General features: G+C 42.0%; 1 protein-coding gene and 1 long non-coding RNA gene across 2 annotated transcripts in view; one reads left to right on the plus strand and one right to left on the minus strand.

The window, feature by feature from the left end:
• Pdia3 (protein disulfide isomerase family A member 3) overlaps positions 1-4,301 on the minus strand; it is a 23,957-nt gene extending 19,656 nt beyond the window's left edge. Inside the window, exon 1 of the mRNA XM_087207345.1 lies at positions 3,996-4,301. Coding sequence (XP_087063471.1) covers positions 3,996-4,162 — 167 coding nt within the window. The 5' untranslated portion in view covers positions 4,163-4,301. The remainder of the gene's footprint in view (positions 1-3,995) is intronic.
• A 142-nt stretch (positions 4,302-4,443) lies between these two features.
• The window catches only part of LOC147828998 (uncharacterized), a 56,350-nt gene continuing 35,796 nt past the window's right edge, over positions 4,444-24,997 (plus strand). Inside the window, exon 1 of the long non-coding RNA XR_015449740.1 lies at positions 4,444-6,074. This is a non-coding gene — a long non-coding RNA (uncharacterized LOC147828998). The remainder of the gene's footprint in view (positions 6,075-24,997) is intronic.

Genomic DNA, 24,997 nt, shown 5'->3' on the forward strand with positions numbered 1-24,997 from the left:
ATCTTAGAAGGTACTGACTTCAATACTAATGAGTACACTAGCAGCTTCCAGATATAGCCTTCTCTTCAGCTGAGTTTCAACACAGCATTAGAATGACATATTTAAGACAGCCAGTTCACCTGGGCATGAGAAATGATTAAAAACATGTAAAGTCTACTTTCCCCAGAGGGCCACCCATAGCACCTGCTCCTCTGCCCTCAAAAGTCCTAACAGCCCCCAGGTGCATGGTATATGCAACAGGGTGTGTAATGAATGCTTCCGTAGGAGGGCACCAGCTGCACATCACCTAAGAGAAGCCAATGAGTTGCAGAGGGAGCACTTTGAGAAGCCTGAGGAGTTCTGTAACCTCACTAACGGCAAAAACAGAAAACAGAACAGAGTAGAAACTTGAGCTGATATTTTTCATAGCCAAGAGTCTCAACTTGTGATGGATGGATAAGTAACCTGGAAGTATTTCCAAAGGACTATAAGAGCTTACAAGGTCTTCAGGAGTTCTTTTATTTTTGAGACAGGGTCTCACTACGTAGCCTAGGCTGGCCTCGAACTCATTGAGACCCTCCTGCCTCAGTCTCCCAAGTGCTGGGACCGCAGGTGTGAGCCACCATGCCCAGCTCAGGAGTCTTCTTCAAGCCATTATCAGAGAGTTTAAAGGAAGAAACAGTGGTACAAAAGAAAAAAATAACATTACATGGTGCTGGGCCACATCAATACATATTTAAAAGATTTGGTCTTGGCCTTTCAGGATTTCAGCTCCAAAGAGGAGAGGGCAGGGTACTTCAGATGAGGGGAATAGCAGAGCAAAGGTAAGAGTACTCATGAAAATGATGCTTCACAGAAGTGGGAAGGATTTTTTTTCCTTTTGAGACTCAGTAATGTGTAGGAATGACAGCAGGGGAAAACCAGAAACAAGAACACAAGAGCCACCTGAAAGAATGTATTTCACATGGCAGATAATGAAAACTTGGACTAGAGACACAGACATGAGAGAATAAAGAGATGAGATTCCTCCTGCAGTCTGTCAATTAATAGTTTCACTTCAGCTATCTTCAAATATATGAAGAGAAAAAAATCATATCTAGGTGTGATAGTGCACACTTGTGAGGCTCATGGAGCAGGACCTCAAGTTCAAGCCCAGGTTGGGCAATATAAGACCCTGTCTCCAAAAACAAACAAACCTGTATAAAATAGTTATTAGGTCAAACCAATAGGTGTTGATCCTCGTTACATATCAAATATATATATGGAGCACTGAAACGAATGTATGGTTGGCAATAAGAATTCAAGTGTGTAAGCTGCAGGCTAGGACTGAAAGTCACGGCAAAAGCATTTCCTTGTGCATGTTGCCCTAGGAACAAAGGTAGTTCCAGTGAGGCTGGAAGAGATCACAGCGTTCTTCAATCCACCAGGAATGTAAATAGGTGGAGTTTAGCGGAAGTCAGGGTTAGTTACACAGATCCATCAAGATTAACTACTGCCTCTTCCATCCATCCCAAGCTTTAATAATGTGCCTATAATCCCAAATATGCAGGACGCTGAGGCAGGAGGATCATAAGACCACCCTGGGTAACTCAGCAAAACCCAGTCTCAAAATAATAATAGTAATAGAATCCACCTGCCCTCAGGGATGGTACCTAGCCTTGATAATGAATTCCAACAATTATTACTTCATGCCTGCTGTGTACCAGATACTATTATTTTAACCTCTAACTGAAAAACTGGTAAGAGTCCCTTCCCTAAAAGAACACAAATATAGTAGAAGGATAGATCAGTTGTCCCGGGAAAGAAAAGGCGGGAGGGGGACACTTAGGGGCTGGAGAAGAGGACCCAAATAAACTAGTAAGAACAGGTCCTGCACAGCTTTTTTTCTGTGTTCTATAGAAACACTGTATCAAATATCATTATAGCTACTGTTTTAAGAGTAGCATGCTGGGCTAGGGACAAGTGGCTCAGTTGTGGAATGTTGGCCTATGTTGTTCCTGGGTTTAATCCCCAGTGGTGAGGGTGGGGGATAAAGGGTAGTACAGGAATCTACAACCTAAGGAGATGTTGAGAACTTAAAATGAACACTGCAACAGGGAGGAAAACTGTGTAGATGGGAAGGGGACTCAGAAAAGGGGGGAGAAAAAATAACCGAGATGCAGTATGTATATGTATCAATTCCCCAAGACAAATGTAAAATTATGTATCAAAAAAATCTCAATTAAAAAAAATCTTACACTTGTAAAATGAAAGTGGGAAAAAAAAAAACACCTAAAAGGAGAAAAAGAACTTGTTCAAAATAGGCCCATTTTAGCTGGGTAGAGGTACACGCCTGTAATCCCAAGTCCGTGGGAGGCCACCAAATGGCCCCAGTTACTTAGTAAATCCTTGTTTCAAAATTTTTAAAAAAGTGCTAGAATGTAATTTAGTGTGAAGGACCTGAGTTCAATCCCCAGTAACAACAACAAAGATTCACTTTACTTTTAATAGGATTCTTTAAATGTTTCTAACAGGTTAGGTGATGGTACTCCTGATCTGTGCAAAAGAAAACTACAGTCAGAAAACATTTCCAGCTAAAATCTTAATAAATAATAGATGAACGTGAAGAATTAAGAACATTACAGCAGGCAACTTCTTGGATTCCAAATTGCCTACTCAAAAAAATTGATCTTTCTAGCCGGCATTGTGCAGCCGGAAGTTCTCTTCTAAACCAATGAGAAGCAGACACCGCAGCAGAAATCCACGGAATTGTGGTACTTTAGTGCATGATGGGATACGTAGTTTTAAGGGAAGCATGTGCAACATTTTAAAGTAGAAAAGAATGCAGTAACTGAAACTTAAAAAAATTTAGCTTTTTTTTGTGGGAACAGGGATTTAGCTCAGCGGTTCCGCCGCCTGCCTCGAAAACACAAGGTCCCGAGTTTGATCCCGGTTACCCCCTCCAAAAAATTTATCTTTAAACTAACAGTTTAATGGCCCCCAATTCTCCAGCAATTCCTACTTTAAACTGTTTATGACCCCCACAGTAAAACAAGCACCATACGGTGACCCCTCAATGTTAACAGCTGGGACTTTATAGATTGGGAAGAGCTGTTCCTAAGATATAACAAGTCAGCTGAGCTTTGAGGAGTGAAGACTTGAGTCAAAAGCAAATAAAATACTATACACTAAATCTCTTACTGATACTTTTGAGTACAGACAGTTTTTAACTATGGGCCATTGTACCAGGAGGGGGATGGTAAAACACTGCAATTAGCATGGGTCTACTCAATTATCCCTAGTGTTAAAATAATTATTGGCTCTAGTAATGATTTGGAAGTTAACACCACCACCACCACCACCACTTAGTTTGGTAGGGCTAGAAATACTATTTTCTCCCTTCAATCCAAGCCAGATTGGAGTTAGTTCCACTGAAAGGAATTCACACTGCGGTTCGGTTAAGTCACTCTACAACATTGGTTACTGGTGTCATTTTTTTTCAGGAATCCTAATTTAAAATGAAATCCTAATTTCAACAGATTTTGATGGAATAATTCTTGTTCACGTATTCTTTCTGATGGAAACCTCTTCCGAGAGGTTGGTGAGAAATAAACTATCAGCTGAATATATAAACTACACCATGTGATGGAGAAAACTGCCTGCCCTAAGAAAAGCACTGATAGCCGTTCTGCAGCCTCTGCTGACCTTGGCTAGAAACTCAGGGCTCTGGGCCCGGGAACCCTGCATTTGAGGGTTTAAAATAACCAGAGAGCCTTTACACCGACCCACCTAGATCGGGCCGCAACGCCCGGGGGAGGGGTGGCCGACCTCTGCAAATAGGAAGTGTGGCCATCGCACCGCGATGATGCGGCCCTGCGCCGAGCCTTCCGGCTCCATCTCGGACCTCGCTCCGCTCGGGCGCGACACCTCGGGCTCCTGGGGCCGGGAACAGGCCGGCCAGGATGGCTGAGGGCGCGCGGCTACGCAGGCCCGACCGCTCCCGAGCCTTCCCCAAGCGCCCAGCAGAGGAGTCTCACCAGGGTGCAAAGAACTCCACCAGCATGAGGCCCGCGGAGCCCGTGTCGGAGACGCGGCTCTCGAAGGTGTCGTCCGTGAGCTCCAGCACGTCGGAGGCAGCGGCGAGACGGGCCGTGGAGAGAAGCAGCGCCACGACAGAGAACAGCTCTAAGCGGTGGGAGCGCATCGCGGCGGTGCGAGGAGGGCAGCGGATCGGCGGGCTCTGCGGCGGCGGGCCGGCGACCACGTATACGTCGCCTGCGGTCTTACTTCTGGCCCAGGCGGAGCTCAAGCCGGAGGTCCCAACCCTCGCTACGCGGAAACGCCCAGCGGGCGAGACCAGTGCGTAACTGCTAATTGGCTGTGCCACGCCTGCGCTGGGCGGGCGGGACCAATGCGTAACCGTTGATTGGGTGTGCCTCGCCTGCTCCGGGCGGGCGGGACCAACGGGTAACCGCCGAGTGGCCGGGGCTCAGAGAGGCGGGGGCCGTACGCTGGTCCTACACGGAGGGAGGCGGGCGCTGTGAGGGGAATGAGTGGGCGAGAGTAGGAGCTAAGGACGAAGGACAGGCGCTGAGGAAACGTCCCAGTCCACACCCCGGGACCGGTCTTCACAGTGTCAGGCTGAGGTATCTAGTGCTGTTGCTCGGAGTGGCTTCTCTCCAGGGCTGCCATCCATCCCATGGACAGACTCCCGCCGGTCCCATGGGGCTCGGCTTTCATTGTCCAGCTTTGTGGCTCCTGCCCTGATGGCGGCTGCTTTTTTTTTTAAACTGATTTTTAAAAAATGACTTTTAAATTAGCAATGCTGTCAGAAAGTGAAGATGACGGGACATTTGGTCAACTGGGCAATATCTCTCTTAAGACTTTTTTTTCTTCCCGATACCGGGGATCGAACTCTAGAACTTGTGCTTACGAGGCAGGCGCTGCACCACTGAGCTAAAATCCCCAGCCCACTGGCTTTTTTTTTTTCACCTGGTTTTCTTTTTTCTTTTTTTTGGTACCGGGGATCGAACCGGGGTCCTTGCGCTTGCGCAGCAGGCGGCGAAACCACTGAGCAAAATCCCCGGCCCAAAATTTATTAATGACTTTTTTTTGGTACTGGGGATCAAATTCAGGACCTTGCGCTTGCGAGGCAGGCGCCAGAACCACTGAGCTAAATCCCTGGCCCCTATGGTTTTCTTTTTCTTTTTGGTATGGTTTTCTTTTTAAAAGATGATACTGAGGGTTGAACTCAGGGCCTTCGCAATTAGCTAAAGCCTAGCCTTTTAAATTCTTTTTTTTTTTAGTTTGGGACAGGGTCTCATTAAGTGTTTAAATTGACCAGGTAGGCCTTGAATTTGGAATCCTTCTGCCTCAGTGTTCCAGAGTGCTGGGATTACTGACTTGTTTTCGCCACCATGCCCAGCCTTCTCTAGGACTTTTATTATGCGTTCACACACACTTTGATTTTTAGTATTTTCTTCCCAACTGCTTGTAGTTCCTAGATATGTGACTTTTTAAAGATCTCTTATGAGCAAAGAGCATGAGGAGAGGAATAAACAAAACTACTTATAATCCTGGTGCAATAAGAAGGAAAGGCCCTGGCCTGTTTACTTTTTGACGTGGGTGTGGATCACCACGCAGGGCAGGGCACGTGCACCTGAACAGAGCTGATGCCATTCAGTCGCCCTGACACTTTCTCCTGAAGCATTTGCAAGGTTTAAGCCAGCCTGTGCCACTTCACTCGGGATAATTGGTTAGCAGCCTGTTTTCCCGATGCGCTAAATTTAAGAGTTTAACACCCCTGTCCACATTCTCCAAGGAATAGGAATCAGAGAAACACATTTAAGGGTATAAAATTGAGGGAAGATTGGTTTGGTTGCTAATCTGGAGATTACACAACTTGATAAATCATTCTGGGAGTTTACAAATAACTTTTTTTTTTCCAGTACTGAAGATTGAACCCAGGGCTTTCACACTGAGCTCCAGCCCACCACCCCCTCCTTTCTTTTTTGATTTTATTTTGAGACAGGGTCTCATTAAGTCTTTTTTTTTTTTGGTACAGGGGATCAAATTCAGGACCTTGTGTTTGTGAGGCAGGCGCCAGCACCACTGAGGTAAATCCCTGATGATCTCATTAAATCTTAGTTGTCAGGCTGGGCTCCAATTTAGGGTCTTTCTGCCTCAGTCTGCCAGAGTGCTGGGGTTGCAGCCGGCCACTATGCCTGGCTTTTAAATAAAAATCCCTGGCCGGAGATTTAGCTCAGTGGCCTGACTTGCAATCACAAGGTCCTGAGTTCAATCCCCGGTACAAAAAAAAAAAGTATATGAATCGGGCTGTGGTGTGCACACCTGTAATCCCAGCACTCAGGAGGCTGAGGCAGGAGGATTGCAAGTTCCAGGCCACCCTGGACAACTTAGCAACTTCATGATACCCTGTCTCAAAATCCAAAACGTGGCAAGACATCGTCTCAAAAAAATAAAATAAAACCAATAGAAAATGGGGTGTGATGTCACACATCTATAATCACAGCATTCTGAGAGGCAGAGGCAGAAGGATTGCAAGTTTGAGCCCAGCCTGGGCAACTTAGCAATTTAGTGAGACCTTGTCTCAAAATGAAAAAAAACAGAGCTGAGAATGTAGTTGGTTTCAATCTTCAGTACCAACAAAAGGAAAAAAAAAACTTCCATAACTGGACATTGGTAATTCTGTTTTGCACTTTAAACTTCAGTTGGCTTATTTTTATAATTTTCATATTTTGTTTTAAATGTTGAGAAAGCAAACAGATTTGGTTCATTTGCAAGGTTTTCCCTGAAAATAACTCACTGGAACATGGATAGTTCTTATTTCCACGAAAAGTATAACATCACTACATTTTTATTTGACACTGATGTTTAACTTTCTAGAGACAGGTCAATGTGGTATATAACATTTTTCTTTTCTTTCTTTCTTTTTGGAGTACTGGGGATTGAACTCATGACCTTGTGCTTGCAAGGCAGGCGAGGTGCCACTGAGCTAAATTCCCGGCGATAAGATTTTTAATCAGATTAGTGCAATTTATAGAATGTAAAGATCATCCTGAGATAAACTTTCAGCCCTGTCTTTCTTATGCTCTTCATGAACTTGTATTTCAACATTAATGTTCCTTACTTCATTAGGATTGTATTAGCTAACATATTACTAAAAACAATAATAATTTTAAACTAAGTGTCAGAATCTACACAGCAGTCTGTGCTGTTCAGGGTGATTGAGTATGTGCCAAGCACATGAGTCAGAATGTTTGGGGGATTGCAGATGGTTCTGTTTTAGAGGGAAACATAGATAACATTAGTTATGGGTAAACATAAAAATTAAAACAGACTGCATTTATATCTTTATAATCACAAACTTCTGGAACAGCTTGGAAAATTCCCACAGGTTTGCAAACGTCTTTGAAAATGCTTACTAGGTGAAGAAAACAGACACACAAAGGTGAAACCCCCAAGTTGATGCGTCTAGAAGCTAGAGAGCCTCTTTCAAACCCAGATTGTCTGGCCATGGAATCTTTGCCTTTAACTGCTATATGATACAGCCTAGAATTCTAAATACTGGTTGTTACATCAGACACATCCCTAAACCCATAAATAGATGAAAGCTAACAAATTACAAAAATGAATGTACTTTGTGGAGGGTTGTTAAAAAAAGTTGTTTTTTTTGTTTTGTTTTGTTTTTTGGTACGGGGGATCGAACTTAGGACCTTGTGCTTGTGAGGCAGGTGGCAGAACCACTGAGCTAAATCCCCCACTAAAAAAAGTATTTTGAACTAAAAAGAGTCTTAGTATCTGTAAAATAATGAGGAATAATCCCCATATTCTACCTATAGGAAAAGTACTATTGTTGTAGTTGAAAAACTTAACTAGATAACAGCAAATTCAGGAAAAGTAATGGAAAGCATGTAATTAAGTATTAATGAACAGGCCAGGTGTGGTGGTGCCATCCATGTAAAATCAGCACTTGGGAGGCTAAGGCAAGAGGATCACAGTAAGTTTGAGGCCAGCTTCGGCTACATAGTGAGTGCAGGATCAGCTTAAACTACTTTTAGGCTTTGTGTGTACTTTTTTCTTTCAATATAGAAAATTGAACACTGTGCTTTTACACTGACCAATAGCCCCAGCTCTTTTTTTTTTTTTTTTGGAGTGTTGACTGTATCCAGCTATTCTACTGAATTTGGATATTAAATTTAGAAGTCTTTTGGTGGAGCTTTTAGGGTCTTCTATATAGAGTACTATATCATCTGGAAATAGTGATAATTTAATTTCTTTACTATCCTTATTCCTTTTATTTCTTTCTCTTGTCTAATTGCTCTGGATAATATTTCCAGAACTGTACTGAGTAAGAGTAGTGACAGTGGACATCCTTGTCTTGTTCCTGATTTTAGAGTGAAAGCTTTCAGTTTTTGTCCATTTAGTATGATGTTGGCTGTTGGTTTGTCATAGATGGCTTTTAGCACATTTAAATAAAGACCATCTATACCAATTTTCTGTAGGATTTTTATCATGAATGAGGGTTGGACCTTGTCAAATGCTTTTTTGCATCTGTTGAGATGATCATATGGTTTTTGTCCTTGGCTCTGATAATATGGTGTTTATTGATTTATGGATTTGGGTATGTTGAACCATCCCTGCATCCCTGGGATGAATCCTACTTGGTCATGGTATATAACCTTCTTGATTATTTGCTGAATTCTATTTGCCAGGATCTTATTGAGGATTTTTGTATCTATGTTTATTAGGGAGACCGGCCTATAGGTCTCTCTCTTTTTTTTTCCACTTAAGTTTATTGGTACATTTTAGGTATACAATACAGTTACATTCATCATTGGGATCTTGGACCTTTACATGATGTATCTTGGTTCTTATTTTTTCCCCATTCCCCTGCCATCCCTTCACCCCCTCCACCCTTCCCTATTTACAAAGACTTTGTTTCCATGTTTTTCCCTTTCTCATATTTTTTCTTTGCCCTTCTTTCCTTTCCCCTACCCCTCCCACTTCCCCTACTCCTTTAGACATTTTCTTCCTATTTCATGATATCAATTATACATTTTGATTCTTATTTACACTTTTAGTTCTTCACACGAGAGAAACTCTTCAGTATTTACACATGTGTGTTCTATTTATTTCATATAGTTCTCTTTTTTGATTGGATCCTTCTCTAGTTTTGGTATCAGGGTAATGCTTGCTTCCAGGAGTGAATTTGGGAGTATTGCTTCCCTTTCAATTGCACTAAGGAGTTAGAGAAATAGCAGTATTAAGGCTCTTTTTTTTTTTTTTTTAATTTTGAGTCAGGGTCTTGCCTAATTGCCTAAACTGGGCTCAGACTTGTGACACTCCTGCCTCAGCCTCCCAAAACGCTGGAATTACAGGTGTGTACCACTGTCCTTGGCTTTTTAGGTACATTTTTTTTTGGTACTGGGATCAAACTCGGGATCTTGCACTTGCGAGGCAGGTGGCAGAACCACTGAGCTAAATCCCTGGCCCAAGGTACATTTTTAACAGTCATTTTGGAAGGTAATTCTGTTCATTCCACAAAAAGTACCCAATGGTAAGCCGGGCGTTGTGGGACATGCCTGTAATCCCAGCACGCAGGAGGATCACTGTGAGTTCGAGGCCAGCCTGGCCTACATAGTGAGTTCATTGCCAGCCTAAACTACAAAGTGTGACCCTGTCTCAAAAAAAAAAAAGAGAAAAGTACCCAATGATACTGTTTTTGTTTTTGTTTTTTTGGTAGCAGGTATTGAACTCAAGACCTTTCGCTTGTGAGGCAGGCTCAGTGGTTTTGCCGCCTGCTGCACAAGCGCAAGGACCCCAGTTTGATCCCTGGTACCAAAAACAAAACAAAAACAAAACAAAAAACAAATCCCCGGCCCCCAATGGTACTGTTGTTCAGACTCAGTATGCCATTTCTTATATACTTAGGATTTTACTAGTCTTATTTTCATATCATGTAACTTGGCCAAATCAATATTTTGTTGTAGTCATATAGTACTTGCATACAACTAAATACTTATTTCTCACAGTGGAATTATAAGCACTGTTTGAACTCTTAAATTGCAAAGGATAGGGTTGGGGATTTAGCTCAGTGGTTCCGCCGCCTGTCTGGCAAGCACACGTTCCTGAGTTCGATCCCCAGTACCAAAAAAAAATTGCAAAGGATGACTTTCCTATACTAGCTACTGCCTTCATTGGAATATGCATACAAATTACAGTGTACTACTCAATGCTCGATTTCCCTTGCAACTGATAAGAATTGATTTGATAGTCTGTGAGGTGACTATTATTCTAAAATAGAGAGTAGAAATAGAGGACAGCCCACGTTGAAACTCTACCTGTCAAATAGAATTATGTCTATTTGCCTGCCTTGCTTGATCTAACTGCTCTCTTTTCTCACCCCAAGAGAAGAAGTTTCAAGTATAGATCTTCCCCATAAACTCACTACACTGGATAAAATGCCTGGGTAAACTGCACCAGGCTCCTTGATTCTATTTCTCTTTCTTTCTTCCTTTCTTTCTTTCTTTTTCTTTCTTTTTTGGGACAGGGTCTTGCTATGTAGTTTAGGCCTTGAACTCACTATGTATCCCAGGCTGACCTTGAACTCATGGTGATCCTCTTGTCTCAGTTTCCTAAGTGCTGGGATTACAGGCATGCGCCACCATGCCCAGGTAAGATGAAAAAGTTTTAAAAGCTATATTTTCATCTCTAAGTAGTACACATTTTCTTTAGCAGCAAAATGAAGGGAATCACTTTTGCACATCCTATCTTGCCTAGGCAATTTTTCCTCTGAATTTTTTTGGGTTCATTGAACTTCTAAAAACGATCTCTTTTTTCCAAAAAGTAAAAGAGCTCTGGCTTCTTTAATTTGGACTTCCATATTTAAACCATCAGATTTCTCTAAGACCCTTCCTTTTTTTTTTTTTTTGTGGTACTGAGGATTGAAACCAGGGCTTTCATACTGAGATATATCACAGTCCTTTTTTTAATTTTTAAATTTAAAACCAGGTCGAGGTTGGGGTGCATTTAAGGAAGCAACTGGAGCCAAGTCTGCTTGGAGCATTAGAAAGCTCTGGGTTCCACTGCTCCCAGCCCAGAGGAAGGGGAGGAGGTGAGGTGTGCAGGCACCAACAGCACCCCACCCCCCACCGTGGAAATGAGAAGACACATAAACAAGTCTGAAAACCAGACTTCCAGATCACCTACAGCAACCCCAAAGGGAAACGAGATGGAACACTCTGATGCTCAACCACCTGGACTCCCTGAACTGGCAACAAAAGAGGATCTGGAAAAAATGAAATCAGAAATAATTTCTCAGATAACAGAGATTGTGCCCATAGTGCAAGACATGATTAATAAATCTAGAGAGGACACAGATAAAAAAATAGAAGAGCTGAGGAACATGATGGAATTTCAACATAGGAAACAAATGGAATCCATAAAACAGATACAAACAGATTTCCAGGAGATTAAAAACTCCATTGAAAGTCTACACAGCAGAATAAGCCAATGTGAGGACAGAATTTCAGATATAGAAGATAAGATTGCAATTAGTGACGAGGAAAAGAAAAATTGCTTCAAAATTGTAAGGGACCACGAGAAATCAATCCAGCAGCTGCTAGACGATGCAAAGAAGAATAACATAAGACTGATTGGAGTCAATGAAGAAACAGGAGAGAGTGCAGATGACATAAAAAAAAAACTGTTCACAGAAGTAATGGCAGAAAACTTCCCAAGCAGGGGAAAAGAACTTGATAGATAAGTGAGGCATATAGGACTCCAAATAACCTTGATCAAAAAAATCTACACAAATTTAAAACCAGGTCTCAGTATGTCACTAAATTGCCCAGATTGGGCTTGAACTCATGATCCTCCTGCCTTAGCCTCTCACAGTACTGAGTTACAGGCATGGGCCAACACATCCCACTTAAGACTCTTACTTCATTGCTCTCTGGGCTCCTGTGTTGTGAAGGCAAAAACTAAAAAGAAAATTATTGCATTCCATTTCCCAGCCACAAATGTGGTTTTCAGCTCTTTTTAATACCACAATCCCATGCTTCTGAGAGCCAGAATAGTTATAGACAAAATATTGTATTTTATCAGCTCTCAGCTATCTTTAGTGGTGAAATACGTTATGTATTTACCACTAAGAAATAAAAATCCTGGAACACATTGATTGTAAGATGCATCCTAATTTCAGATATTAAACATGAAAAACTGCCCATCTTAGAGTAAAGAAACATTTTATGTAAAAGAAAACCTTGGAGCAGGGAGTGGTGGCACATGCCTAGAATTCCAGCATTTGGAAGGCTGAGGCAGGATAATCACAGTGCCTTAACTAGACACTATTTAAAAAAAAAAAAAGCACAAACCACAGAGCTAAATATAGTATGACAGTGTGACTTCAGGGGTTCTAGGAGGCCAGTCCACTCTAGGGAGTTAGATGTATGGCTCTGTTCTCTTTGTATTGGTCTATCCCAGGGTCAGGATAAGTGTGAAGCCATAGCGCCACAATATTGATTCTTATTTAGCTTTTAGGTCTGTTTTGACCTTAATTTCTTTTCCTCTTGAGCAATGGTGGCAACTTTTGCCACAGCCAACTGTTTGTTATTGTTGGCAGCTCTACAAGGCTTGCTGTCAGTATTCTAGAGCATGATACACACCCATCAAATGTGTTAAAGTTGTCAGGAGTGCTTGGAACACTCTTGTAATCTCAGCACTCTGGGAGGCTGAGGCAAGAGAATCCCCTTTGTGCCCAGCCTGGGCAACTTAAAGGACTTAGTGAGACCCTGTCTCAAAATAAAAAAGGGCAGGGGCCAAGGATGTAGCCCAGTGGCACTGTGCCTGCCTGGCAAGTGCAAGGTCCTTAGTTTGATCTCCAGTACAGGAAAAAAATTAAATTAAATTAAATTAAAAAGGGCTGAGGATGTAGCTCAGTGCCAAGGCCCTGGGCTCAGTCCCCAGAATGAGGTGTGTGTGTGAAAGTGAAGAAGCGAGTTAAAAGATAAAGGCAATGAGTTAAGTAATAGTAATTAGCAAATAACAGCAGAGTTCTAGAGAATTTGCTTTGTAGAACACAGTCAATTTTTGTCAGACAAGAAGGGGAAACAAAAGTAATGGAAAACTAGATTTCCTGTTATAACTCAGTGTACCTCACAAGTCTGGCTTTCTATGTCACCTCTCCCTCAAAGCACTTTATATATCATGACCCTGCATTTTCATTCGAGTCTCAAGACCCATTGCTTTCTGGTGAATTTTGGATCTAATTTAACTGTAAGCACAGGTTGAGGGAAAAGGGAACCCTTAGAATGGGGAATGGGTTAGAAGAGGTGTTCAGCTGTTATATGCACCAGGATGAATGAGAAGCAGCGGCGGCATATTTTCCTGGTCAGTTCTGTCCGCTGTATACCACAGGCTGAAGCCACACCATTAAGAAGAGAAACCAAAGAAGAATGGAGTAGTAGTGGGCACAACTGTGTTTAATAAGTGATCATTCTCCATCATTCGGCTTCCTATGTCCTTAATTTTTATTTTTCCTTTGTTCTATTTTTACATAATTACTGGATTGCACAACTACCAATCTGTGGCTACTGAAGCTGACTTTGGAGGGGCAACTTGGTTTATCTTGCCTGTTTTCATCGTGGAGATCTTCAAAGTGGCTAGCCAGCTTTTCACTCTCGTGGAAGAATGTCTGGAATCTCTGACCTTTATGTTACCTTGCTGGCAAGGATAGATAGCCTGAGCATCATTTGGTAGGTTAAGGAATGTTATTAGGTGTTCTAATTACTTTTCTCGTTGCTGAGAGAAAATATCCAACACCCAAAGTTTTAAAGGGAAAGGTTTATTTAGCTCAAAGTTTGTAGAGGCTTCAGCCTATAATCGGCTGCCTCCAAGGCAGGATGGCACATGGCAGAGTTCATGGCAGACCAAAGGTAGCAAACCAACAAGGGAACCTTAGCAGCATCTTTCTGGCTCTTTTATCTTTTCCAGACTACCAGGATTAGGGTGGTGCCAAACCAATCAGTGTACTGCTTTAATAATCACAAGCCTTTAATCCTAGCATCACATACTCTAGATTTAGCCACCTCTATAAAAGCCACCTGTGACCACATGAGGCTTTGGGGGGACATCTAGACCCAACCCTTAACATTAGGTGAATAAAAATAACAAAGAAAAGAAGAAAATGAATAGAAATGTACCTAAATTCCTTTGTTTTGTTTTTTCATAAAAGTGAATAATTTCAAACTCTACCAAAAGACTTTTAGATTTGATAACCAAATTCAGTGGTACAGCTGGATACAAAGTCAACACTCAAAAGTGAATAGCCTTCCTGTTCACGAACCACAGACTCATGGAGAAAGAAATTAGAAAAACAATCCCTTTCACAATAACATCCAAAAAAAATGAAACACCTAGGAATCAATCCAACAAAGAAATTAAAAAACCTCTACATTGAAAACTACAGTACTCTGAAAAAGGAGATTAAAGAGGATATCAGAATGTGAAAAGATATCTCTTGTTCTTGGATAGGAAGAACTAATATAGTGAAAATGGTCATACTTTCAAAGTTGTTATACAGATTCAGTGCAATCCCAATCAAAATACCAACAGCAGGGCCAGGGATTTAGCTCAGTGGTTCTGCTGCCTGCCTCACAAGAGCAAGGTCCTGAGTTCGATCTCCGGTACAAAAAAACCCAAAAACCAAAAAACCAAAAAACCCCAATAGCATATCTCACAGAATTAGAAAAAACAATCCTAAAATTCATTCAGAACCAGAAGAGACCTAGAATAGCAAAGGCAATTCTGGGCAACAAAGGCAAGGCTAGGGGTATAACAATCCCTGACTTTAAATTATACTACAAAGCTACAGTGATAAAAGCAGCATCGTACTGGCAAAAGAACATACCTGAGGATCGATGGACCAGACTAGAGGATGCAGAAACAACTCCAGACATACTAAAACACCTTGTCATTGACAAAGGAGCCAAACACCTTCAGTTGAAGAAAGATAGCCTCTTTAATAAATGGTGCTGGAGGGCTGGGGATTTAGCTCAGTGGTTTCACTGCCTGCTGCTCAAGCACAAGGACCCAAGTTCAATCCCCAGTACCAAAACTAACTAAATAAATAAATGGTGCTGGAAAAACTGGCTTTCTACATGTTTTAGTTTGAAACTAGACCCATATCTTTCACTATGCACTAACCTAAAATCAAAATGGATCAAAGATCTAAATATTAAAACAGAAATATTAAATCTGCTGGAAGAGAGAATGGGTACAATGCTTGAGGACATAGGAGTAGGCAAAAACTTCATGAACAAAACCCAGACCACATGGGAAATACTACAAAGAATCAACAACTGGGACCTCATCTTATGAAAAAGCTTTTGCACAGCAAGAGAAACCACCAACAGAGTGAAGAGACAGCTCACAGAGTGGGAAAAATTGTTACCAGCTGTTCAGATAAAGGACTGTTATCTAGAATGTATAAAGAACTCAAGAAACAGACCTCCTAAATTTAAAGACCCATTGCCAAAATGGGCATCTGAAATAAAAAGACACTTCTCAGATGAAGAATTACAAATGGCAAGTAAATATATGAAAAGAGAGTGCTCTCTCTATAGATAGATAGATAGATGGATGTTAAACATCTCAGCATCACTGGTCATTTGAGAGATGCAAATTAAAGCACCGCTGAGATTCCACCTCAATCCAAAAAGAATGGGTGCTATGAAGGAATCAACCAATAACAAATGCTGGAAGAGCTGTGAGAGGAAAAAAAAACCCCTTCTCCACTGCTGGTGGGAGTGCAGACTGGTGCAACCACTGTGGAAATCAGTGTGGAGATTTCTCAAAGAACTAGGACCAGAGGTTCCATTTGACCCAACTGTACCTCTTCTTGGAATCTTCCCCAAAGAATTGAAAGCAGCATACCACAGTGATATATGCACACCCATGTTTATAGCAGCACAGTTTGTCGTAATTAAATCTTGGAAATGGCCCCAATGCCCATCAACCGAGGAGTGGATAAAGAAGATGTGGTTTTTTTATACAGTGGAGTAGTACTCTGCTAAATGGATGCACCTTGAGACCGTACTCTTAAGTGAAATAAATCAGACACTCATGTTTAAATACTGCATTGTTTCTCTGGTGTGAGAAACTGAGTGTGGAAATAAGGCTCAAGATATAGAATGAATGTTGGGAAATGGGAAGAAAGTGTTCAAATGGGAAGGGGAACAAGGGAGGAGGGAGGGAGAAAGGAAGGAAGGGACAAGAAAAAAAGTGAAAATAGAAGGAAAAAATGGAAACAAAGCTTTTGTGCAGAGGGAGGGGAGGAAACTTGAGGGGGGAAAGGAATAAAATAAAATAAAATTTATTTTAAAAATCATTACAGGAATTGTTGGTATTGAAGCACAATCAAATCTAACAACAGGGGCCGGGGATTTAGCTCAGTATTTCCGCTGCCTGCCTTACAAGTGCAAGGTCCCAAGTTTGATTCCCGGTACCAAAAAAAAAAACAAAAAAACTAACAACAGCACTAATCCCAACAGTGACAGCTGCCAGTTCCTGAGCACTCACTAAGTGCTGGGCACTATTATAAGTGTTTTGCATGTATTATGTTGTTTGTGCGCCACAATAAATCAATGAGATAAGTACTTATTTTATCCCCTCTTATATCTCAACAAGCTGAAATGCAGGGTTTCAACCATTTAGGGTAGAAAGGCTAAATAAGAAACAATCCCCTGAGAATGGTGGTCAAGGGATGATGCCCGGAAACTGGGAAGGGGACAGGGTGAAGACAGATTACTGTCCCCAGGAGCTTTCAGGTGTGTCACACTCACACTCCTGTTTGCCGAAGCCCTTGCTTTATGAACTCTTGGTGCTGGGCTGGGTATCAGGCCATCCTGTGTGGCTCGAGCTGATGAGTATCTGCGGCATGATAAGATGTTTCTGGCTCTATGCACAGTTCTGTCAAGTCCATGGGATTTTTGTTTGTTCGTTTTGGTACCGAGGATCAAACTCAGGACCTGGCACTTTCAAGGCAGATGGCGGCACCACTGACCTAAATCCCTGGCGCAAGTTTGCGTTATTATTTTGGCCCTGGTCAGGACCTTTAAGGTGATTTGACGTGTGCAGCTTAAGTGTGGGTTGGTGGGGAAGAGATGTGGGGTTTAACATGTAACATGCAACAAGCCTGGGCGGGTCAGAGGAGGCTGTGCAGGGCTGAGGAATGTTACTGGATGAGAAGGCGTGGGGATGAGCTGCTGTGCTGTCCAGATGCCTGGGCCACAGTGGAAGGAAGGGCTGGGTGGGGAAGGCCAGGTTGGCTGGACTGGGCAGTCACTGGGGATCAGCCTCATCAGCCCTCCTCCGACTTGCGGTCCTGTCCATGCTGCTGCTCCTCCTCTTCTACATTTTTGCCATGGCTGGTGTCGTCTTCTTCTTTAAGGATTGCAACCATTCAACTCGCCAGGGCCTGGTGTACAAGGTTTTCTTGTAGGTAGGGCTGGGGAAAGCCTGGTTGAGGGAGGGAAGTCGGGTTAGGTACCTGGCACCTCACCTAAAGTACAGTAATAGAAAAAGTATCATCTAGGAAACTTGAGCAGAGCACAGTAGGGAGAGGGAAAGAGAAAGCAAAGTGATAGCGAGTATCATTGCCTCTGATCTTAAGGGAAGGGTAGCTAGTTCTGGGTTGATTCTGGGTTTTGCAAATTTAAACACAACAAGCCAAGCGCAAGGTCCTGAGTTCGATCCCAGTACTAGAAAAAAAATTTAAACACAGCATAAACCATCTTTAAATACAGTATACTCCAGTGGAGAAGCCCTGGTTCCCATGACTTAATCACCTCTTGAAAATGGGAATAATAGTGGTGCTACCTCAGAAGAGTGTGAGGATAATGAGGTCATGCATTTGGGCACCAGCACAGTACAGAATACAGTGTGAGTAAACAGTAATTGTTGTCATGACTGTCAGATGTGGTCCCTAGTCTAACCCAATCTTTAGGTGTAGCTGTTACACACACAGGCCCTGTGCTCGTTCAGCAGTAAAATCCCTAAGATCTCTGTCTAGAAAACTCTCACTGCTGCTGCTTCCTCCTCCTCCTCCTCTTCATTTTCTTCCTCTTCCTCTTCCTCTCCTCCTCCTCCTCCTTCCCTCCCCTCATCCTCGCCTTCCCCTCCTCCTCCTCCTCTTTTTTCTTTTTTCTTTGAGACAGGGTCTTCAGGCTGGCCATAAACTCATTATGTAGCTCAGGCTGGCCTCAAACTCATGGTGATCCTCCTGCACTGGCTTCCCAAGTGCTGGGATTACAGGCATGTACCACCATGCTTGGCCAAAAACACTTGTTTCTAAGAAAGTCAACTTGAATTTACAGGAGATAATCCTGTTCATGAATTGTAATCCAGTTTTGTCAGCAACTCTTAATCTTTCTTCGACTCCTAATGGGCAGTTTTGTAAAAGTATTGAGCTAAGAAAGTCCTAGCTTTCATTCTTTTCAAGTTCTGATGTTTTCAATAAATTATATGTAGGGAACTAAGAAGGAAAAAATAATTTAGATACCTTCCTTTTGGAGAAGGTATTAAAATATAAATATTTGGAGAAGGTATTAAAATAAAAATAATTTAGATACCTTCCTTTTGGAGAAAAAAGACCTCAGGATGATATATAAGTTTATTTCTTTATCTTCAAGGGCTGAGGATTGAACCCTAGGACTTATACATACAAGGAAAGTGTTCTACCACTGAACCACATCTCCAATCCTGAATGAAATTAGTTGTATTAATTTTACAATTTTTATATTATTGGTGTACATTCATTATTTAGGACCACATATGTTGTGTCACATATCCATCCAGCTACCAATGAGCTAGATGGGAATGATGTTTGCTCAATTTGTGAGTGACCTTCTACTACATAAAACCTATAGAGCAATAAAGAATGATCTCGGAAAAAATATCTACTTGGTGACTCATTCATTTTTTAAAAATTGACCCAATATTTATTGAGTACTTACTATATGCCCCAGGACTAATGTGAGAGGCATTCCTAGGTTATTCATGATAAAGGAAAACTTAATAAAAACAGCTTTAAACTGAAGAACAAATGCTAAAAAAATTCAATATGATAAAATGAGCCAAAGTCCAAGCAAACTATAAAGAATTGCTCTTGGGCCAGGGATTTAGCTCAGTGGTTTCACTGCCTGCTGCGCAAGCGCAAGGACCCGAGTTCGATCCCCGGTACCAAAAAAAAATAAAATAAAATAAAATAATTGCTCTTGTGTTGCTTTAAAAACAGAAATTTGGGCCAGTGATTTAGCTCAGTAGTTCTGGTGTCTACTTTGCAAGCGCAAGGTCCCGAGTTCAATACTTGATATCAAAAAAAAAAAAAAAAAAAAAAAAATATATATATATATATATATATATACAGTTTTTGAGAGGCTTTGATCTCTGCTCCCATCTCTCCATACACCTTGCTGTGCAGGGACCTGCCAAGTTCCCTCATGAGTGTCTTCATCTCTTCACGATGGATCACTAGAACATGTTGCTCCAGGACATCTGGAAGGGGCCAGAAGTCAGCTCTGTCATCAGCAGCACCCATGTCATCCTCTGGGTCCTGCTGGGCTCCATTATCATTTTTTCTTTTCTTTCTTTTTTTTTCCCCCCCAGTACAGGGGATCGAACTCAGGACCTTGTGCTTGAGAGGCAGGCTCAGTGCTACCTAGCTAAATCCCCGGCCCTGGGCTCCATTATCTTAGTAAGCACGATGTGTGATCAGAAATTGGGGAAACTTAGAGGGAGGAGTGGCCAGGAAGAATGAGTCTGACAGCTGGGACTAGTGCATTGTGGGCAGAGAGAAACTAGTGTAGCAGGCAGGCTCCCATCCCGGAATGGTTATGTCACTTGATTTCTCCCCATCCAGCTAATAACTTCTGGGACATCTGGGATGAGCTGGACAAGGAGACGGCACATCTGGCATCTCAGCACAAGGCTGATGTCCTCAAGCTGCAGATCCTCAGGAGGTCTGCTCCCTGCTTTTCAAACTAAACTTTGTTTTCCAAGTGTTTTCTGACCTCATTCTATTTTCCACCCTTGGCCTTGACCCTACTTTTTCCCTTGTTTATTTATTTCCAGTACTGGGGATCAAACTCAGGACCTTGCACTTGTGAGGAAGGCACGGCACCCCTGAGCTAAATCCTTTGCCCTACTTTTTCCCTTGTGACAGACTTGCCCACAGACTTAAGACTTCCCTGGCTCTCATACATTGCCTGATTCTTTATCCACTGTGAGGGGCTTCTCCATTCTTCTTCACCCCTTCCCTATAATCTGTTCTCCCCATTCAGTTTACTTCATTTGCTGATCTGAATTCTTTTTTTTTTCTTGTTGTACTTTAGCTTAGTATGACTTTCTTCATTCTTTTATTGTTTCTGGTTTTTGTTATTCTTGTTTGGCGGGGGTGTGTGTGTGTGTGTGTGTGTGTGTGTGTGTTTTGCAGGTGACAAAGCCTGTCCTATGAAACACTGAGGTCAAGCTGTAGTGAAATCAAAGCCAGGTTAGCAGTGTCTATGTGATGCACATACAGGAGGAGAGGGTAGAGCAACAATGATGAAGATTGGCTTTGAGAGAGAATCCACATCCATCTATTCAATGACTATTTGTTGCTAGGGATGTATCTCTGCCGTGCAGTGCCTACCTGGCAAGTGTGAGGCCCTGAGTTTGATTCCTGGTACCAGTAATAATAATAATAATAATAATTATTATTATTATTATTATAGGGCCAGGGATTTAGCTCAGTGGTTTCGGCACCTGCCTTCCAAGCGCAAGATGCCAAGTTCGATCCCCGGTACCAAAAAACCCCCCAAAACAAATAATAGTAATAACTATTTGTTGTAGTCAGTTCAGAGGTAGCACCTAAAATTATCTGTCCATGTCCTTAATCTCTAAAACCTTGAGAATGTGTCCTTATTTGGGAAAAGGGTCTTTGCAGATATGATTAAGTTAAAAACTTTGAAATGTGATCATCCTCGATTATCCAGGTGGGCCCTAAATTCCATGACCAGGAGGATCATGAAGACAAAAGAGAAGACACAGACACAGAGGATAGGCAAAGGTGATGTGAAGACAGGTAGAGACTGCAGCAAGGCAGCCAGAGGCCAAGGGGAGCTGAGAAATGCTGGGCAGCAGCCAGAAAGTCCAAGAAGCCAAGGACATTTTCTCCTACAGCCTCCAGAGGTGGCATGGCCCTGCCAACACTATGATTTCAGACTTCTGTTTTTTTCTTAAACTCCCAGTTTGTGGTAATTTGTTATGGCATCTGCAGGAAACTCATACAAATACCTTCAAGGAAATGAATACTGTTCTAGGCCCTGAGTGTTTAGAGTGAATAAGAGAGCTTGCACACTAGCAGGGGTAGAGACGATAAGCAATGAACAGGTAAATAGTGTCCTAATATATGATAAATATTATGGAAAAATTAAAATTAGAATAGGTGAAAGGAGATTGCATATGAGTTATTACATATGGGTTATAGGTTATAGTTGGAATAGGGTGCCAGTGTGTTGACAAACATCTGTAATTCCAGCACTCCAGAAGGTGAGGCCAGCCTGCGCTACATAGTGGTGAGTTCCAGGCCAGCCTGGACTGCATAATGAGACCCTGTCTCCAAAAAGAAAAGAAAAGAAAAGAAAAAGAAACAGGGTAATCAGGATGTCCTCATTGAAAAAGTAATGTGAACAAGGAGTTGAAGTTGGGGAGGGGACTTCTATGTGGATATCTATGGAAAATATGAGAGGCAGAAGGAAGACCCAGTGATATAGGAAAAATTTAATGCCTGACCTGTTAAATGTCAGATGTGGCAAGTTCATGGTCTCACAACATTGAGGAATGAAGTTGTAAATCAAAGGAGGAAGTTAAGAGAGTTTTATTGGAAATAAGGAGAAAAAGAGTAGCTCCTGGATTTCCAGGCGGGGTCCAGAGTGGGTGGCCACCAAGCTCCTTTGTCAAGGGTAATTTATATGGCAAATATGAATACAACACGGATCAAACTACAATCAACCTATAGAATTACAAGTTTAGCTGCTTAGCTAATATTGATCCAATAGGGAAATGAGTCTTGTAGTGAGGGTTCATGGGAAGAACAAAGGCATTTTTGGAAAGGGATGATGCCAGATGTTCTGGTCACCCACCTTGGCATTTGATGCCTGGCTGGGTTCACCAGACCAGGTGGTGCTAATCACAGTATAATCTCAAGTCAATGTTTATTTCTTAGGGAGCCCTGCAGGCCTGGCCACTGCATCTCCATATTGATGGTTGGGCTTCTTCAGATTCGTCTCCAGCCACAGTTCTGATGTCTTTATTTTTTTGTGCTGATTCCCTTGAAAGCCCAATCCCTTGATGACTATATAATAATTTCTAACTAATTTAGCTATCTGTAATGCTAAATTGGAAGCATGCCTGGTGTCTTTGAGAAATAGCAGGGAGACCGTGGTGCCTGGAGCAGAGAGAGCAGGGGAATAGTGGCACGAGATGAGGCCAGAGAGATTGCAGGGTGGAGACCTGATTTGGCAGAGCTGGGACTTAGGCTTTTACCCAGAGGGAAATGGGAAGCACAGCCAACGGGGTGACAGGAAATGACTTACATTTAAAAGGATTATTATGAAAAAAAATAAAATAAAAAATAAAAGATTACTATGAACTGGGCTTGGTGGCACTCACTTGTAACTGTAGCACCCTTGGAATCTGAGATAGGAGGATTGCAAGTTCCAGCCCAGCAAGACCTTGTCAAAAAAAAACAACAACAACAAAAAAGAGCCAGGGACTTAGCTCAGTGGTGCACCCACCTGCCTCAAAAGCACAAGATCCTGAGTTTGATCCCTGGTACCAAAAAAAAAACAACAACAACAAGAAGAAGAAAGGGGTGGGGGGGGGCTTGCGATGTAGCTCAATGTAAAGTAATGGGTTCAATCCACAGTGTCTTAAAAAACAAAACAAAACAAAAGAATTACTCTGGTTTCTGTGTTGAGGACAGACTATAAAAGAATGAGGGAAGGCCAGGCATGGTGGCACAAGCCCGTGATCTCAGGAGACTGAGGCAGGAGGATCAAGAGGCCAGTCTGGGCTACATAATGAATTTGTGGCCAGTTTGGGCTACCTAGAAAGACCCTGTCTTAAAAAAAAAAAAAAGGAAAGAAAGAAAGAACAAGGGAAGTATTAGATCTGTGAGGAGCAATGCTTTAGTCCAGAAGAGATTATGAAAACTCAGAGACCAGTAGAATACCAGTGAACTACAGAGAAAAGATGTATTGTTTTGTTTTGTTTTGTTTTTGTTTTTTTGAAACACGGTCTTGCTATATTGTCCAGGCTGGCCTTGAACTCATGGCGATCCTCCTGTTACTGGGGCTGAGTGTGAGAGTTTCCCAAGGCTGCAATAAGGAACCTGTCCTACCCTTCTAAAATAAGTTTGGAGATTCATTGGCTGTTATTGCAAAAAAAGAATTTTCAGCATGCATCAAAAAGAGGCATGAGTAGAGTCTATTAGGCAGAGATTGTAGGACACACTGAAGACTGGAGTGTAGGTGCTCAGAGAAGTGAGACTGTTATAAGCCAGAGTGGGGTACACTTAAGGGGTGTCTTTGAGGTGACGATCTTCTGATGAAGAAGAGTGAGTTTCTTGAAAAAGAATTGTCTAGAAGCTGCAGTTCTTTTTTTTTTTTTACATGGGGACTGAACTCAGGACCTCCCACTTGCCAGGCAGGCACTGTGTACAGTTCTTAATTTTAGAATCTTTGTCTCTTTTCTACCTACTTTTTATTTCTTCTATCCTACTTTACTCCTGCCTCAGCCTCCCAAGTGCTAGGATTACAGCAGGCTGCCAAGCCTGAAAAGATGTATTTTGAAGGCGGAGCCAATAGTACTTCTTGATGGACTGGTTATGGAAGCAAGAAAATAATTAAGAATGACATAAGGGATGAGGTTGGAAATGCTTAAACTTAGAGTTTGGTACTAATTTGGCCAGGACTAAAATAATGAATGAACTAGTCAGTCTTGGAAATGTATTAGAAACAATAAAATTTTTCCTTTCCTTTTTGGAGAAGCTAATCCACAATGGATATCTTTGGACTTTGCAGAAGCTTCTGAAAAAGAGTCTAAACACAGTGCTGCTCAAAAGGAACTGTCAGTGTCTTCAAAAACAGCAAAAGAGTCTTTGACAAAAAGAAAATTGTTCCCATTTCCTCCTCACCTCCTCTACCTCTACGTCTTTCTCTTCAGAATCTGGACATTCTGATTATATTGGCGAGTGGTGAGTTTTTTCCACTTGAATTCAGACTCTATGAGAATCTTAGTCTTTTTTCTTTTTTTGAGACGGGGTCTTGATGTGTAGCCCAGGCTGACCTTGGACACACACCAGTCCTCCTGCCGCAGCTTCCTGAGTGGTAAGGATTGCAAGCTTGCATTACCACACCTGGCTGAGAATCTCAATCTTAAAAGAGCAGCTCTCCTGCTATATCTGCACTCCAATTTTCTCTACCATTTTGATTTTCTGGCAGCAATTACTTTGTCTTTCTTACTTTTCCCTTTGTGGGTGGGGATGTAATTCAGTGGTAGAACACTTGCCTAGTACGTGTGAGGCCCTGGGTTCAATTCCCAGCACCACAGAAAAGATTTAGAATAAGTAATATTTCCCTATACTTCTGCTTCCCCTTGGATAAGGGTAGCTGTGACTCTCTTTGCTCATTGTGAAAAGTAGTCTGGTGATATACCCTTTCTCCATTTCCACATTTCATCTTCCATCTCTACCTTTCTACAAATGCCGTAGGATTTCTCAGCTTTTTTCCAGCCTCTGCAAATGTAGACATGTAAGAAGTCGGACAGGGAGACCCTTGTATGCTAGAATCTACTTGGGCTAATGGAAACAGATCAGGGTGAAGTCATTGTTTGGCCCAGAAATTCACTCTTCCAATATTTTGAGTTGCTGGAAAAGCTTCAGTATAATCTAGGGAAGTGGAAGGAGTTGCAGTAG

The sequence above is a fragment of the Heterocephalus glaber genome, unplaced genomic scaffold (assembly GCF_053883595.1).
Source record: "Heterocephalus glaber isolate CG9 unplaced genomic scaffold, H.glaber_assembly_v1.0 deba00000809, whole genome shotgun sequence".
NCBI lineage: Eukaryota > Metazoa > Chordata > Mammalia > Rodentia > Bathyergidae > Heterocephalus > Heterocephalus glaber.